Raw genomic sequence first — 19,657 nt, forward strand, 5'->3', positions numbered from 1 at the left:
CCTCTGACAAATAACTTCCCTCATGATTTATTTTCTTTATCTATAAAAGAAGACCATAGTTAGTATCACAGGCAGGGCCACTATTAGCTCATATAGTGTCATCACACAAATTAGAAAATGTCCCCCCCCCCCTTTTTGAGATAATTCATTTCCTTTTGTGGGAATATATGTACAACCATGCTGACTGTGATATTTATGCTACCCAGGTGCCCTGTTCGATGTGAACAACTGTACCTGATGTCCTGTTCAGGGTTGTTGTCAGAATCAAAAAAGAGTCCATACAAGGCTCATGGCACAGAATCTGGCTCATACTGATTATCCCTTTTGTGTCAGTAATCATCATTATCACATTTATCCAAACATCATCTTCCTTAGTATAGATATAGTAGCATATAACCAGAGTAGAGAACTATATTAGCATAGGCTAAAGCCTTAGCACATGGTAGGACATGCATAAATGGCCACCCCTAGTAAATACCTTGAACACAGTAGTTCCTCAGTAAATAGCTGCTGACTGATTGGATGGTTTTAGTTTTCTTAAAGAAAATGAACCTATATATTACGAGAATTCTGGTCTGGTGCCAAAATTGTCCTCACTATTTAAATGAAAATACATAGTATGCCATTTATTTAAAAACTTGAATTGTCTAATATGTGCAAATTTGGAAGTAAAATATAACAAAATTCCCCAAAGGTCCATGTGGAGAAAGAAGCATCTCTTTTTACTGTCAAATTTTGGAGCAACTCATAATTCATAAACATTTGAAAAAAATAAATCTGTAATAATTACATACTGACTTTTAGGGCACCTGGGTGGCTCAGTCGGTTGAGAGTCCGACTTCAGCTCAGGTCATGATCTCACACTCTGTGAGTTAGAGCCCTGCGTTGGGCTCTGTGCTGACAGCTCAGAGCCTGGAGCCCTCTTCGGATTCTGTGTCTCCCCCTCTCTCTGCCCCTCCCCTGCTCATGCTCTGTGTCTGTCTATCTCAAAAATAAATAAAAACATTTAAAAATTTTAATTATATACTGATTTTTATCAAAAATATTTTTTCAGGGGCTCCTGGGTGGCTCAGTTGTTTTAAGTGTCCAATTCTTGATTTCAGCTCAGGTCATGATCTCAACTGGGCCTCATGTTGGGCTCCACTCTTACAGCATGCAGCCTGCTTATGATTCTCTCTCCCTCTCTCTCTTGCCCCTCCCCGACATGTGTGTGCACAGTCTCTCTCTGAAAATAAATATTTTATATGTATACATATTTTTTCATTTGCTTAAGAATAGCATTTACAGTTAAATTAGGCTATAGTATTATAAACACTACTGTAGGAATGGGCCCTTTATTCCATCAGAAACTGACTGATTTCATTTCACATAAAAAAATTTATATTTATTTATTTGTTTGTTTGTTTATGTATTTTTAGTATATTTATTTTGAGAGAGAGAAAAAGAGCATGGGAGGGGCAGAAAGGGGGAGAGAGAGAGAGAGAGAGACAGAGAGAGAGAGAGAGAGAATCTCAAGTAGGCTTCACACAGTCAGTGCAGATCCTGATGTGGGACTTGAATCCATGAATCATGAGATCATGACCTGAGTTGAAATCATGAATTGGAGGCTTAACTGACTGAGCTACCAAGGTGTCCCAAGGAGGCATTTTTTAATTGCTAATTTATTCTTAGGCTGGTATAAAAATAGATAAAATTTAATAGATGTATATAGTAGGTTGCTGTATCAGCCTGCTAGAGCTTCCCTAACAAAATGCCATAGACTAGTTGTCTTAAACAACAGAAATGTATTGATTCAAAGTTCTGGAAGCTGGAAGTAAGGTCAGATGTTGTGAGAATTGTTTCCTGGGAGCCTATTCTTTGGGTTGCAGATGGTTACCATCTTTCTGCTTCATCACATGGTCTTCTATCTGTGTATGCTTGCCCTGAGTGTCCATTAGTATGTCTAAATTTCTTCTACTTATGAGGCCACCATGAAATTCAGACCAACTCTCATAGCCTCATTTTAAGTTAATTACCTCTTTTAAGGTCCTATCTCCAAATGCAGGCACATTCTGAGCTACTGGGCTTCAACAGATGAGTACAACATGAGTTTTGGGCTTCAACACATGAGTTTGGAGGGGCCACAATTCAATGCAGAGTTGATGCTATAACAGGAAGCTAGGAAATAGAATAGAAGCTAGGGAATAGTCTAGCTATGAGACTCTTGACCAGGCAATCCATCTGTGCCTAGCCTCTGATTTCTCTTTTTTTTTTTTTTTAATGGTAACAATATCTGCCTTATCTTTCTAAAAACAAAACAAAACAAAAAAACAGAGCTGTAATGATCAAAAGGTATTAACTGATTCCAATGTACATATTCTTAACAAATTATCAAAACATTATACAAGTTATTTTTATAATTTCTATTTATTAAAGATGAAATTATTAGTCTCATGACTGTATGCTGAATCCTAAGACAAGTATTTTTTTTAAGTTTATTTATTTATTTTGAGAGGGAGGGAGAGAATCCCAAGCAGGCTCCATACTGTCAACACAGAACCCGATGTGGGGCTTGAACTCAAGAACTGTGAGATCATAACCTGACCCAAAATCAAGAGTCAGATGCTCAACCAACTGAATCACTCAGGTACCCTGAAGACAAATATTTTACATTAGGATTTACTTCGCTCTTGGCAAGTCAGCCACGAGTATTGGGGAGTATTTGTTTTCTTTATTGCTATTGAGTATCAAGAAAGATCTGTGCCATTTGAAGGATTTTCCCTGTTGTATCTGATTCTTCAATGTTAACCAGTGAATAATTCCAGCAAACTCTTCCCTTCCAAGGCATCTTCCCCCCTCCACCCAATAAACAAAGAAACAAACAAACAACAAACCCTGCATGCAACCTGAGTAGATGTTATAAGCCACATTCACTCAACTGGTATGTTCTCACCTAAACCCTCTTTAGTCTATCCATCTTCTCAAGAACTTAACTCTTTTGTGAGCAATTTATCTCATCCCCTAAATCAGGAAAGTTAATGTTACAAAGATTTTAATTAAAAAAAATTCAACACAAAGTTAATTATGCTGCCTGAATCTGAACAGGGCCTATATAGCAATTAGCCAAATGATGATACTCTTTGTCCTGCTGAAAATTCCCTAGGCATATTATAGTTGGGGTTCATATCTCGCTTTCAGGAAAGGATGATGGAATATGTGGGGAAAGGGAGAGAAAAAGAATGGCACTGCCATTAAAATAAGTTCTTAGAACACAGCATCCTTTAGTGCTTCATTTAACAAAATATGTCATTTTAGAAGCACTTCTGAGTGAAAGTCAAATGTAAATTTTATACACTGACTATAAAGAATAAAACGTCCTCCGGGAAGAAATTTGCTCACCCATGAAAGGTAGAAAGCCTTCATCCTCAACCCCAAATGCAAGATTAGTTGTGGATAAATGATGGATTGAATAGTTTCTAAGAAGACTCCTTGTTCAGCCTTCAGCTTTGTCCCTATAGAGCTCTGAAAGAGCATTTGTTTACAGTACATCATCCCTTAAGCCAAGGAGATTTTATCAGAGTTGTCTGTGGAATTCATCTATTTTGTTTTACCCTCTTTATTTTACAACATTTCAAAGTTTGCATTCCCTATAGTTTCCAGTCTAGGCTGAGGGACATGAGTCGCTTTTTATCCTTTGACCTGTGATCTAGGATCAGAAAACCAACAAGCAGTAACTCCTTGAGTCAAAAAGTGAGGCTTTTTTTCAATGCTGTTCTTGCTCTGCCTGTGTGAACTATAGTGCTCTCAGTTTTATCACCTATGCCTCCAATCAAGCTTTCTTAAAATTGCAGAGGCTGACTTTCAGAGATCCATTAGTACATCGTGGGGCAGAATGAAGAGAAACGTCACCCTCCACCCATCCCCACTGTGCTAGGAAAAAGAACCAACATTAGACAGGCTCTTTCAACTCAAAATTACACTTTTTCCCCACCTTTCTGTCACCCCTCCATATCAACTCTTAAGTGGCAGTCTTTTTATTATTAAAGAAGGGTCAATGTTTTTGGCCTCTCCAATGCTAAAGAGAAGACTATAAGAATAAAATGAAGAGCAAAACAAAAAGAATTGGAAGAGACATAAACTGTCCTCATGGGTCTCATATGCTTTCCATTTAATCTGTAAGATCATTTCAGCTTCTCTACCTAACGAAAAGCTTAGCTGTGTGGCTCCCATATATTAGCTCATTGCAAAGTGACCTCTAAATCACTATTACTTAGAAACAAGCACCACACTTCCATTCATTTTATTGTTCCTATAGTCTAGTTTCAGTGCCCTATTCTACTATATATTTTTAAAGGGCAGGATCTGTTTGCTAATAACCTCCCACTTGAATTTCATTTTATTTCTCTGACCTCTGTCAAAGAAAGAAAATTTAGAAGGAAACCATAAAAGGATTCCCACCTTATATCCTAGGGGAAAGGCCATTGTATAAATATAAGAAGTTCATTAATATCATCCTATCTAAATAAAGGTTAAAAATCGCATACACTAGAAACACAATAGAAGAAATGGTCAACTCATGCAGAGGCCCATCTGACCCTAATAACTCACAGTTATTTTCATTTTTTCATAAATGCTTCTATTCCTACTACCCAGAAGACTTGTTATTTTTACTACATTATTCAATTAGAACTGATCACTCCCAAAGTCAGCATGATATAACCCTGTTGGGAGCTTTCTGTGTTTTTCAAATGACATCATATATTTAAATTAGGTGGTTTTAGGAGCCCTGCTATGAGTTGGATCCTTCTTTACCTCAGTATTTCAAAAAAATAAGGCAACTTCAAAGAAATATAAATTCTGCATTTACCAATAACTGCCAATGTATAGGAGTACAGAGGACCATAAATTCAATTTCTTCCTTTCTTAAAATGAGATAACCTCTACCTTTCAGGACTGTAGCATTGATTAAATATGATTATTCACTAATGTGTTTTTTAGCCATGTATTTTAACTTTAGTCAATTAGTTAACGTGATGTTTTTGGAAGAGTTCCTAGAAAAAGCCACCTGTCCCAAAATAATCTTGATACAAAATCTGTCCTAATGTTTGTGTGTAATATACCTAATTATTAAAAACTGTTAACAACTTAACGTGAATGAGTGCATGTGGTAAATTAATCCTATTCCTAGTCACACCCTTAAAGAATAAAACTGATTTTCTGTAAAAGCAAGAGAGGGGGCAGTAAAGATGTTCTATCAAAAGCCCCGCAGGATAAGGCGCTTGCTCACTCAGAGCTCTGAGCATCTGAAAAGCAGGGTGACGTGTGCAGTGAAGAGTCTTACTATGCAACAAACATTATTTTAAGCACTTTACTGTGGGGCAGGTACTATCATGTCCATTGTTCAGATGAGGTGATAAAAGCCTAGAAAGGTTAAGTCAGCTGCCAGAGAGCAAAGATATTCAGAGAGGAACTGGCTTTACAGCCAAGCAGCTGGGATTCAGAAGTCCTGATCATGCACTGTGCCTTCCTCTTCCCCTTCCCGTGCAGTGGACGGAGAGAAGGAAGGGGGTGAAAGGACACAGTGGCACATGCTGCCTGGTGCCTCCGCCTACCCAATAGCTGTGCTCCCCTTTTCTTTTAATAGCAGAGCCACTAATTCTATTTTGGAGAGCAATGGGCCCCATTGAAAATACTCGTTGCCCCATACCTCATATGTTCACTTCTGGCCAAGGACATCTAAGCAAAAATCCACTGAGTTTGTTTTTTGTTAAACAGAGAGACTCAACTAGCACTTGCCTTTTCCCTTTCCCTTTTCCCTTCTGACTGCCTGAAATGAAATTATCTACTGGCAGAGTTCAAGCAGTCAGGGGTTGCCTGTAAGACTGACATCTCCATGCTAAGGATGGCAGAGCAGAAAGTGGAGCTATCATATCAATCCTAAGTGGTCCACTTTTGCAACTTTTTTATATGGGAACAACAAACCCCTATCTGGTTAAGTTATTGTTTCTGTTTCATTGTAAATGCAATCTTAACCAATAAGGTGATTATGCAAAAGTAGAAGAAAGAACCCATCATTTGTAGATGGCACTATATTGCCCGAGTCTGGCTCCATATGGTAGTGGGTACACACTGAGCTCTGTGCCACATACTTCTATGGGGAAGGGGTATCCTGTCCCCTGTGGCAGCAGTACCTGGCACAGAACCACTACCACAGTGGAAAGTGGATATGGTTCAGTTCTGACACTGCAACAGGGGGTGGCAAACTACAGCCCGCTGGCCAAATCCCACCCGAGTCCTGTGTTGTATAAACTGTGAGCTGAGAAAGTTTTTTGGTTTTGTTTGCCATTTTAAATAAAGTGTTTTGCAAAGAAACAAACAAAAAACAGAGAAGAACATGCAGTTTTAATCGCATGGGACACAAAACCTAAAATATTTACCATCTAGTCCTTTACAGAAAAAGTTTGCATCAAGATAGAGTCAATGTACCAATTATCACAACTGTCAAGGTTGCAAATCTTACCATCCTCTAAGGACTTTTTTTTCTTAATGTTTATTTTTGAGAGAGCACAAGCCAGGGAGGGACAGAGACAGGGGACAGAGGATCTGAAGTGGGCTTTTGCTGACAGCAACCAGTCCCACATGGGGCTTGATCTATGAATTGTGAGATCATGACCTAAGCCGAAGTTGGTTGCTTAACGAACTGAGTCACCAAGGTACCCCATGGCCATTTTTATTCTCCTTTGTTGGACAGTGAGTCATTACATCCAAAGCATGATATGTAATTGAAGGACACAGTAAATGATTTTCTGAAGAACAACAGTGTAGGGCAATAGGGAAGGAAAAGAAGCAGCAGAACTAATACCTTCCTGACTTAAAAAGGAAGGATTAAGTTTTAAGTACATTAACATCAGATTGGCAGAAAACATCATACATCAGCTGAAGCTAATTGTTGGAAGGAAGTATCATTAAGCACTCAACAGAAAATCCTAGAAGGAATTAAATTTTGAATACCTCAGAATAAAAGTGCCTTTCAAGAAGACTTCCCTGCCACAGGTGGTGCTAAGCTTTCATTCCACAAATAAACATTACCACCATTCACTTAAATCCTCCTAACACATGACGCCAGACTAACTGGATTGAAAGCACTGAGTTGAAAGATGGTGATTTTCCTGATTTTCTATTCTCATTGCCTCATAGGACCTAAAGATGATTAGCCATTTAGACACTTGAAAAATTACTTCAAATAATGTAGAGAAATAAGGAGTTTCATTTTTAATCAAAGGCTAAAGAATCATTTCTGACATTCAACGTAAGGGTATAAATTATTAAATTTCTCCAATTTCATATTTAAGAAAACTCATCTCAACATGCAATCAGCTTAGTGGTAAATCAACCTCACACAAAAGTTTATGGGGGAGTTCTTTGCTTTTTTTTCACTGAAGTCTTGACTCTCACCTCATGGATACTAGAGAATGTCCCTAGAACCTGGGCCTAAACACACACAGAAGAGGAATATATATGCATGTTAACCTCTCAGATCCCCAAATATATAAATTTCATGTAAGTTCAAAATTTCTTGTTTTTCTGTATGTGCATTTATGTTCAAAGCATTTCAATCATTGGCATTTCACAAGTAATTCCTGTCTTTTTCCCCCCCCCGAAAATACTCATTTTTTATCCCTATAGAATCGTGTCCTTGCAGAGATTTCCCACTATCATTATAAATTTGGTGCTATATTTCTCTTCTTATCATTTTAAAGGCTAAGTGGATTTAGGAAAAATAAGTGTATAGCATCAGCTGTTTTCATCTAATATTTTGTAGATACAACACACTTTGCCTTCAAATCAAAGATGGTAACACACTTTTGTCCATACAGTGAGCACAAAATTACCCTTCCTAAAAATCAGTCTTCAAGGTTTTCGATTTCTGGTATTTATCTTTCACATTGAATGGATGCATCCATATAATTATAAAATTATGCAATTATTTTATGTAGATTAGTGATGACTGCATATGAATGCCATAAAACAACACATTACAAAGCACTATGATTAGGGAAAATGTAATTGTGAACATCTGGATTGAGAAATTTAAATTTGAAAAAGTCTCATATTTTTCATAAAGCTTTTTCCCTTGCTTGTCCATATTTCAATGGGTACTGACTGAATCCATTTATCTGGACTAGGCTAATTTAATGTAGATCCAAAAATGTTTTCCAGATCGAGTGCCCAGGTAGAAAAATAGCCATTTCTCTGTTTTTGTTATGTAACTACAATAATAGTTTTAGCATCTCCTTTAAGGATATTCAGCAATTTTGATGTTAAAAGATAGAGTAAGAATGGCCAAAGTGAAGAAACATTTTTAAACAGAATTCATCAAATTTTATTGGAGAAGAAAATAACTATACTGCCAAGAATATCTTGAGCAGGTATGAAATTGCATGTTAAAAATATTGTAAGAAAGCAGACAGTCTATCTCTATTTCTAATTAACCATATGTAATTTCTAACTTACAGCCTCAGGCCTCAAGCCCCTAATCTCTGTGAATGAAGGACCTACCTTTTCCTAAGCCCCAGGTGCTGTCTACTTTATGGGCAGGGTGGGCATTCAAATATTTAACAACACGGTGGTAGATACACAAACTATTCACAGCAAATGCCCAATCATTCGCAGTGGAGGCTGGCTGGCAAACTCAGGTCGAGTCCATTGGTATGGCCTTAATGGGTATCAGCCATGTTCCTAGAAGTGTGGACTGGGCATGGGAGGGGGAGAAGAATATTTGCCATCCATCCACTTTGACATTCACTGCAAGGTCTCTTTACTCTCTGGACTTTAGTTGTGACCACACAGATCCTTGCTACTTCTCTATACCACAAAGCTTCTCCAGTGTGAATCTCCTATCGAATTCCCTCTTTAGCACAAAAAGAACATCATTATTCTCTATTCTTCACCAGCATAAAGAAAACTCTTCCCTTATAGGTTCTCCTTCCATTTCTTCTCAGTTGCTTTTGCATTGTGCCTGGTACACAGTTCCATGGAAATTTCCCCTCAACTTGGCCTTCCTGCATACACATTTCAAAGAGCTATCTCGCATCTCTGTCATTTTTCCCATCAGCAATTTTGCAGAATAAACAAGGCAGAAACAAAAGATTCCAGTACCAAAACTCAAAACTCTAACTTTTTTATTTTGATTGTGCCATGGCAACCATCCCTTGCAGCTAAGAAGGAGACTACTCCTAGATGGTACTTATATAGGGGAGGGTCCCACTACTTATATATTTCATGGCCAATGCATTTATTTATTATGGTTGTCTTTTCTCATTACTATGCTATCTGTGCCCATAAGCATAATATTGAGATTTTTTTCTTCTTTTTCATTTTATTATAACAACTTCATTATAACATAATTCACATACCATACAATTCACCCATTTTAATATGTACAAGTCAATGATTTTAAATATATTAACAGTGTTGTGCAACCATGACTGTGATCTAACTTGAGAATAGTTTCACCTTTGGAAGAGATCCCATACTCATTAGCAATCATTCTTCATTGCCTTCAACGCCACCTGGACTTGAGAAACTACTTTCTGTTTCTATGAATTTGCCTATTTGAGATCTTCCATGTGAATGAAATCATAAAATACCTGGCCTTTTGTGACTCGCTTCTCTTCTTAAGCATAATGTGTTAAAGGTTTATCCATGTGGCATGTATAAGTATGTCATTACTTTTTTATTGCCAAATAATATTCTTTTGTATGGCTTTACTACATTTATTTATCCATTAGAGTTTTTTCCCATTAACCTACTTTTTTTGTTTGTTTTATCATGCCTTGAAACTTTTCTATGCTATAGAGTGTCTAGTAAAGGTTTTCTGAATTAAACTGGTGAAAATTACAAATGTAGTAGTAAACAACTACAACCTCTTCCTATAGAAGCAGTGATCTGTTCAAAGAACAATTAATGCAAATATTCAAGAACCCATATGCTGAGAAACTTTAAAAACACTAGCAAACATAAAGAAAATGAATAAGCATTGCCTCTGCTTTCTAATGGCAAGATTGTCATCAAAACTTATATTGGCACTGCCTGCAAGACTTGTAAACAAGTAAATAAAAATGGAAAATGTAACCAATAATTGTTATCTCTTACAATATCAAGCACTAAGGATGATGGATTTTTTTTTCTCACTTCAACCCAACAGCATTACGTAGTTGCTTTGAGAATACTGATAAGCTGGCACACCTGGTTGTCAGGGGACAGGGGGTGCACAAACTAGAAGTGCTAGAAATATCAATAGCAAAATTAGAGGAGTATTCAGATACTATATAATAGTCAGTATTTAAAAAAAAGTATAGCAGATTTAGCTGTGGTCCTATTATTTACAATTTTGCTGTAGGGGCATTTTTCATGCATGCAAAGCCCTCAGTGGACTCCCAAGTTAGATACAGTGGTACTATTACAACTGAGATCCATGTGTATGAAGAGCTTCTGAATCTAATATTATAAAGGCAAAGATACTCACTGTAGGGATGAATAAAAATAATTTCAGTCTTTCTGTTTCAAAAGAAAGCATGTTCAATAATTTGTGTAGTGCCCCAAAATATTAACAGAGATAATATGGAAGCTCAACTTGGTTACTCTACCATTCTTTCTCTATGTTCTTCTGTCTCAAAATGAGTGAAATATATTATGGGAGAGGGTCTTATTCCCTTTTAGTGCTATGTTTTAAATTTTTTTTCCTCTCAAGTTATATTTTTTCTAGTAATAACACAATCACATTGAAATAATTAACCTTGCATTTTCTTCCCTTCAAAAATTAATGCACAGTACAAAACTGCATTTTATGCTCTCATTCACATAGTCATTTTAAAGAAAACACAAAGAAGAGGTTTCAAGTTTCTTAGGCTATTTGGGGGGAAAAAAGAATAAACTAGAACAGCAGTCATCCGTGAAAACAACTGACATTTAGTTTCACATGTAAGGTAAAGCTGAATGGCATGAGAACCTTTCTACTCACAGGTATCTAAAGATTCGTCTGAATCATCAGGGCAGTCAGGGTCCCCATCACACAGCCAGCTCTGGGAGACACAAGTCACATGATCGTGGCAAAGAAATTCACCAGGATCACACAACTGCTGATCTGAAAATGAAAATGTTTCGAAATAAAATATGAATGATCTGAACGTGAACACGAGAGCAGTACAAAGATGAAATGTGGAAAGCAATACATAAAAGGTACATGAGTGTGATCCACATTTTCTCTTCAGGAGCAAAACTAAACCAAGTATTTGTCTTAATTTTGGCCACTTGTCTCAAGCACACATTTTTGATAGAAGTGACTATGTTGTGGTCTCACACATTCTGTTCTGAAAATAGTTAAGAATTCTGTTTGTGTTTATGACTAGAGGTTTGGTCATATTGGACAAGACATATGGCTATCACAGTCAGTGGGTTTTATAGAAGATATTGATCCAAACCAGAAGTCCTGAGTACAGAAATTTTAGTTTCCTCCTCTGCTCTAAGAGAAAGAAAAATCAGTAATAAAAATTAAATATTGTACTTAAACTCCATCTCTGAGAATTCAGTTCCTAATCATCCATCCTGATACTGGGGATTCATGTCAGTTGAATACCCAATATCATAATATTTCTTTTCTTTTCTTTTTTCTTTTTCTTTTTCTTCTCTTTCCTTTTTTGCTACAACTTCCCATATGATAGCTTCTGCTACCGGACCGCAAACTTCTGTAAAGCTTTGCTCTAATTTGGGTTTCTACAATTGGTTGTATCCAAAAATTACATTATTTTCCTTCCGTGGCTTCAGAATATTTAGGATCTGTAGTCTTTCTTCAAGTCCTAGTAAATTTATTATATATCTTGCTTTGTTTTTGTTTCTGTTTTGTTTTTTTTTTTTTTTTTGCAATATACTTACTTACACACTGTGAATCCACTCAATACAATATTTACTTTTTTACATATTTTAAATGTCTGAAATAGGAATGTTTCTTACAATCGATAATCTCTGAATGTGAAAGAGTGTTAGGAACATCTTAACTATTTGATATCACTTATACTTTTGTTTATGTATATACAGGAATGATTCAAAATTTTAAAAATCTATCAATAAGTAGGTCTTTCAATATGTTATCAAATAAAAATTCTAAATGATATGAAAGCATTAGACCATAACTTCACTGACATTTTTTCCCCTAGTAATATACAAAATGATGGTGCATTTTCCACACAATGGTTGGATAAAATATGGTATATCTTTCCTTTCTCTCCCTCCCAACCCCCACATAATTTTCAATAAATATACATTACAAACACACACAAACATACACACATCTTTAACCAATGGATGTGGTACATAATTAAATTTTTCCCGTTCTCATACTATAGATATTTCCTGAAAGTCCCTATTGTTTTATCTTACCATATTATATTTTTCAACAAATCTACCGTCAATATCACACTTATTACCACTGTTATCATAACTTGTTTTTTAAGATTAACTTAATTGAGCATACTCTGTATTTAGCTCGAACTGTTGCTACAAAAATGTAGAAGTCACGATCTTTGGCTTTGAGGATCCAGCAGACTACTTGTGCCAACAGTTCCCGGAGGAAAAAAGTACTTAGTGTATACAAAAAGTTGCCAAATAAATGATATAGAAAATGACTGCTAAAAGAGACCACACATAGAGATGGAGACAAAAGCAAAGAACCGTTTGAAGATGTACTTTAAATAAAAATGGGTAGGACTTAGATAGAGAGTAAATATAAGATATTCCAGACAAGGAGTAGAGTAAAAATATGTCCAAGGCACTAATCACTTTTTCTTTAAAAACAAAAAAAAATTATTTATGTATTTATTTATTTATTTACATCCAAGTTAGTTAGCATGGTTAGCAACAAGTGTCTTCCTTAATGCCCCTTACCCATTTAGCCCATCCCCTCACCCCCAACCCCTCCAGCAACCCTCAGTTTGTTTTCTGTATTTAAGAGCCTCACATGTTTTGTTCCCCTCTCTGTTTTTATACTACTTTTCCTTCCCTTCCCTTATGTTCATCTGTTTTGTATCTTAAACTCCACCTATGAGTGAAGTCATATGTATGATATTTGTCTTTCTCTGACTAATTTTGCTTAGCCTAATACCCTCTAGTTCCATCCATGTGGTTGCAAATGGGAAGGTTTCATTCTTTTTTATTGTAAGGCACTAATTATTAAAATCCATTTGAAACAAAAACAATTGCTAAAATTGGAATGACATTCAGGTTATAAAACTGTTGTTTTTTTTTTTTTTTCCCCACCATATGTATAAGTACGTTCCAAAGCTAGAGGAGGAGAATATATGTTTTGCTTTAGACTACCACATAACTTTTATATAGGAAAAGAGCATGGGATAAAATTCACATTGTTTTGCTTATAGTAAAAGAGACCACATAATTTGTCATCAAACTGGGAGAGTTCTGAAGATTAAGGAAGGCTTATTAAGAATTATACTGGGAAACAGGTATAAACCAAATTTCTTCCAGAAAAATCAGAATGGATGTTCTTTGTACCTATAGCTACTCTGCATTTGATTTATGATCTTGAGATGCTAGACTGTTTCCCACTTTCTTTCCTCCCAAACTATAACAAATTGCTATGAGAATAAGGGAAAAGAGATGGTGCCTTGCTAAATGCCATTGTATAATTCCTGACTCAGTAAATAATCAATAAGTACTTATTGAAAGTATAAAGAAACAAAAAAGAGCCATAAAGAACTATTTAGGGTGTTGGAAATAGTATCTCAAAACATAGGTCAGAGTCAGTAATGAAGGACTTTGATTATCATAGGAAATGTTTTGTAGATAATTTGAAGTCATACAAAAGTACTTAAGAAAGGCTATTTATGATAATATATGCGACAAAGTCATCTGTCAGGACACTCTTGCAATTGTCTAGAGAAAAGCTCCAGATGATTGGACTAAAGTACTGGGAACTAAAATGGAGACTCTGTTCCAAGTGATGTAAGAATTAATAACTGGTGACCAAATGGTTGAAAGGCTCAAATATATCTCCAAGTGAATAGCCTCAAAAATTAACTGGATGGCATCTCAAAACCAAAATAAAACATATGGATATGAACAAAAAAAGTAATGTACACATGACCCTGGTCATGCAGGCAGTGGGATAATAATAATAGGTGTAACAGAGGGAATAATAAGTATTTTATAGTGTTTTTTTTTTTTTTTACCTCAAAAGCACTTCCATTCTCCCCTCCCCCAATCTTAATTTTTTCATTCATTTACTTAGTCAACAATCACTAATGAGTTTCTACTATGCTCTAGGCACTGAAGATAACTTTTTTTTTTAAGTAGAAATCCTTGGCATCATGAAGCTTATATTAATAGTGGCAGGATAGAAACAAAAACAAAATAAATGAGTTATGTGTATAATATATAAGAAGATAAAACTTTATGGAGAAAAATAAAACAGAGAAGGGGACTAAGAATTGGAGGCTGGGGATATGGATGTACAATTTTAAATAAGGTGGTCAGAGAATACATCGCAGACAATGACATTTGAAATGAAGGGGAGGGTGACATCCATTTGAATAAAAGGTAATGTAGTAAGATTCATATACTATGGACCTGAGGCAGGAGGGTGTCCAGTAAAATTTAAGGAATACTGAGGAAGTCAGAATAGCTGGAGAAAAAGAGAGAGTAGAAAGAGTTGGGACAAGGAATCAGTATATACAGGGTTGAGGAGGACACAGGAAAGCTTGATTTTTATTAAAAGTCAAGACGACAAACCGTTGGAAGGTTCTGAATAAAGAGATGATATAACTTACTGTTTTAAAGTATAATTCTGACTACTGTGTTGAGAAAAAACTTCAGTGAAGTGAAGGTGGAAACAAGGGGATCAATTAGGATGTTATTGCAATAATGTATCTGAGAAAGGATGGTTGGTGGATAAATATATCGGTGAAATAGAGTTTCAAGACAGTGTTTGATGAGGAAACTGAAGTCAAATATCCTGCTCGCCATCTCATTAAATGTCAGAATCTTAAGTTCAGATCTTTGACCCTAAATGTAGAACTTCTCAACAGCTTTTGAATATAATGAGTATGAGATGCTTGTGGGAGATTCAAGAATAAATATGCATCAGGCAGAGATGCATTTTAAGTCTGAAATTTAGGAGAATAATCAAAACTGGAAACATGGAACAGAACTGGAGCTGTAAAGGAAACAGCAAAAAAACTGTAGGAATAGATGTAGATGAAATTTAAGTGAGGTGGGGGGAAACGGGTAGAGGCAAAGAAATAGGAGTAGGTCAGGCAAGGGGACAGAGGGGACAGAAAGTTTATCCAGAGATACAAAAGGAGGAAGGCAAAGGAAAAGGAGTTTCACTAAAACCATGTGAAATTTCAAGAATTGTAATGAGGAACGGGGTCTGTGACAACACTCAATACGATGAGTTCTGAAAAGATGGAGCAAATGTGTAGGCTGAGGAAAAGATACCACTGAAGGAAGAGAGACTGGAGCCCAAGGATGTGGAAGTGGAACAGTTTCCCAAGGAGAACTCATGTGCCTGGAATAAGAACCTAAACACTAGTAGGAGCACCTGCCCAGAGGAAGAAAGGAGAGAGAAATGAAATAGACATGAAATAGATAAGTAATTACCTGGTAGGAAGCTGCTTTCTTGCTGGTTGTGTTTTCTCAAAGAACTGAAAAGCAATATTATTTTTTTTACAATTTGCAAAGGATGGAACTGGAAAAAGTGGTAAAGATTTAGGATAACTGCTGAGGGAGTTGGAGCAGGACTCAACTAGGAATTTGTGAAAGGATTTCTTTCTAACAGCGATGAGGATCCAGCTAAGGCTGAAAAGTGTGCAGTTGACAATTATCATGTTTTGTTCATTTTGTGTTGTATTAATGTCCAAACGTTCACCTACATTGAACACAGATACAGAATAATCCCTTGGGGAAAATCTCAGAAGAAAATCCCTTGGGAAAATATGCAAACCACCCTCAATACATATTCACATGTATAGATATGTACCCAAATCCATCCTAATTCAAAATAGATACATATTAGGAGTAAGACAGACTTACGGGGATTTACCTAATGAGCCTGTGTTATCAGCTTCTAAGCAAGATCCAACCTTGAAAGACAACTTGTACTGTTGCAATTTTGAGGACAGGTTTATATTATCTCTCTAAGGAGTAGCAGTTAAGAATAGCTTTCTACAACTCACCTATTTATTTTTCAACCAGATATTCCATTTCAAGGTTGGTTTTTAAAAGCACTGATTATATGATCCAAATGAATGAATGTTCACTACTTCAAGGTGATTATTTTAAAAGATATCCACCGGATTGAGTTCCTTGAATCAGAAGCTAAATATGTTCTGTGTATATATGTATTTTCCATTTATCCTATTTAATGCTTCATGCCACACTTCTGAGATATTCAAACTAATCTTATTTTAAATATCTTCATATTGTATGAAAGGTACTGTTATACACTGTAATTAAAACAAGAAGCTTATGAGAATGTGTAGGCAGTTTCACTTACATCCCTAAGGAAGAAGATCAAAGCTAGGACCATGTCTATCTCTTTATAATAATAGTCTCTTGCAATAAAAAGACATGAAAAGATTAGGACAACCATAGCCTATAGACTTTTACTAAGTTTGGATTCACCCTAGATTAGTATGGTAATCTTGCTACATTTATATGAAAGCATATAATTGCTCATTTTAATAAAAATTAAGAGTAACATTTTTGGAAGTTGCATGTAGATGGTCTTAAACAAAAGATTTTAGATACATGAGTTGCCACAGACTTATCTAATTTGTATTTCCTCATTTTAATGTCACAATGAACTATTTTTTATCTTTTAGAAAGACAGGAAGTATCACAGTCAAATACTAAAACTAATATCCCCCAATAGGCATCTATTGAAAAAATTATGTAGACTCCAGCTCCTTGAGTTTTTAACCATGATTAATTTATAATAATGTGATGCCATTTCCCTTAGATGTCAACTTGCTATTTAAATACTAATGAGAATGTTAGTTTACAAAAAAAAAAAAAAGATAATTGCCTACTAAATGCACAATAGGACATTATGGGGACATTTAAAGGAAGGATAGGGGCGCCTGGGTGGCTCAGTCAGTTAAATGTCTGACTTCGGCTCAGGTCATGATCTCACAGCTCATGGGTTCCAGGCCTGCGTTGGGCTCTGTGCTGACAGCTCAGAGCCTGAAGCCTGTTTTGGATTCTGTGTCTCCCTCTCTCTGCCCCTCCCCTGCTTATGCTCGGTCTCTGTCTCAAAAATGAATAAACATTAAAAACATTTTAAAGGAAGTATAAATGATGAACTCTGGTAACTGCATATTAAAGGTAAAAGGAAGGGTAGCACCCATTCAACAGCTAAATTCCTAAGGAATGCAATATTGATCCTAGCTAAGTTAAAGAATTGCTACAACCTCCTGCACTAGCTAAGCATTAGGGAAGGTCTGTGACTTAGATTTTCAGAAGTTAGTTAACATCATAAATATTTATTTAGTATATCTACTAAATCTAGTATATCTATATATCATCACTGACAGTCATATAATGGTTAATAATATACCATCTATAATTGCTAAAAGAGAAATATAGCTACATTTCCTTTCTTCCCACATAAGAAGTAATGATTCCATTACCAGAATAGAATTCTTGTAGAGATCTACAGAAATTCTTACTGTATTAAAAAAAAATTTTTTTTTTCAACGTTTATTTATTTTTGGGACAGGGAGAGACAGAGCATGAACGGGGGAGGGGCAGAGAGAGAGGGAGACACAGAATCGGAAACAGGCTCCAGGCTCCGAGCCATCAGCCCAGAGCCTGACGCGGGGCTCGAACTCACGGACCGCGAGATCGTGACCTGGCTGAAGTCGGACACTTAACCGACTGTGCCACCCAGGCGCCCTGAGAAATTCTTACTGTATTACAGATATTACTAGTATTACTAACTCAACTTCAAATTTTGATTAAGCTCATGTAAAATTAAAGGAGTGGTGTTAGTTATCGAGTTATTAGGAAGTACCTTAAATCTTTTGCCTTTATATTTACCCCTTCTCCAGAAAAATGTGCATATATAGATGAAGAAAAATCCTTTAGAATTCCATACGAATTATTTTTTCATAATATGGCAAAAGTATTTCTTCTTCAATGCTTTCTTCTACTATCCGTTCTTGGTCCAACAAACACTTTTAGTTCTCTATGCTCTTCTATTCACTTTCCCTAAATATATACTTTTATGTGTCTTTACTGTTTTATTGCTTTGCTTGGAATGCCCTTTCCCGTACAATGAAATTCTAGTCTCTCCTCTAAAGTCAATGACATTTTACCTCCTTTAATCAAAACTTCCCCAAGAAACTTTTTTCTTCCTCCATCACCAGTTCTATAACACTCCATCCAAAAAGCTCCTATTGTATTTTACCGTATGTATTGTAGCTACTGGTAATGAGCTCCTGGGGGGCTGAAGGTTCTGTCTTAAGACTTTATATTTGCCCCAACAAGGTGACTTTAATGGAAAAATCTCACATTTTCTGAAAAGAATTATTCTTTCTTTCTTTCTTTCTTTCTTTCTTTCTTTCTGTCTTTCTTTCTTTGTTTCTTTTTTCTTTTTTTTTTTTTTTTGATAAAGGGTGGGGGATAAAAAACAAAGCAATACTGTGTTTTATATTTTATTATCAAAATGATAAATAGCTTTATTTAGTTAATCACCAAAATTAAAACGAAGTTATCCCCTGGTTAAAATAAAATAACCTGAATACTAAAGTTTATACCATATGAAATTAAAGCATCCATGAAAACTAAAAATCAAACTTGAGAGAGATTCAGTGTTATCCTCCAGAGTCTCTTAAAGACTATACTGAAAATTACACTTTTACAATACCTGGTTATGCAATGCTAACTTAGCCAAATATATTATGATAGTGGTATTTTTTAAGATAATTCTTTTAAAAATACCATCTTTGTAAGTGTAAGATAAAATGTAACTCATCATTTTAAGTCTATGTTTAATAGAAATAGGAAAATATATTTGGATTATATTAAGAAGGTTTGTGTGAAGAAAGGTCGGTCAAAAATGGTCAAACCTGGCAGTTTAATTTTACCAAGTACTTAGTTTTCCTCCACAAAAAGCCTGGTTGATTAAAAATAAACCATATTATACACTATAAGACTATATAATTCATAGTATTATTTGTCTTTCTTAAATCCATCTTAACAATCTGCCCAAGCTTAAATTAGAGGGACAGTTAGTAATGAAGAGTGCTAAAATCAAACAAGAGACCAGACTTGAAAATTCCCTGAACAGACAAACTACTTTAGTCATACAAGCAAAGCTTAATTTAGCTTATTTGCGAGGCAAGACAAAGGAGACTAATTTGACCTGGGTCACTTCTTGCTTATGCCTCTGAAAATTTAAGCAAAACTTAAATTGTTCCCCAAAATGGATATGAAGTAACTGCTAACCAATTACCTTATATTTAAGAAAATCATAATATTGTAAACAATCACTGTGAAGAATAGTCCTTGCCTCCATACTATATAAGCTGCTTTATAACAATATAGCTCTAAGCCTCATTCCACATGGAATACAACTCTCAGTTTGCAAACTATCTTTTTGGTG

At 35.7% G+C, this 19,657-nt stretch overlaps 1 protein-coding gene across 1 annotated transcript in view; it reads right to left on the minus strand.

Annotated features, from left to right (window-relative positions):
- The window catches only part of LOC116738220 (low-density lipoprotein receptor-related protein 1B-like), an 867,486-nt gene extending 856,245 nt beyond the window's left edge, over window positions 1-11,241 (minus strand). The window contains exons 1-2 of the mRNA XM_032594108.1: window positions 11,214-11,241; window positions 11,003-11,125 (exon numbers count right to left, since the gene is read on the minus strand). Of these exons, the coding sequence (XP_032449999.1) occupies window positions 11,003-11,125; window positions 11,214-11,241 (151 nt within the window). The remainder of the gene's footprint in view (window positions 1-11,002; window positions 11,126-11,213) is intronic.
- Window positions 11,242-19,657: the final 8,416 nt, after the last annotated feature.

This window comes from Lynx canadensis, chromosome C1 (assembly GCF_007474595.2).
Source record: "Lynx canadensis isolate LIC74 chromosome C1, mLynCan4.pri.v2, whole genome shotgun sequence".
Lineage (NCBI taxonomy): Eukaryota > Metazoa > Chordata > Mammalia > Carnivora > Felidae > Lynx > Lynx canadensis.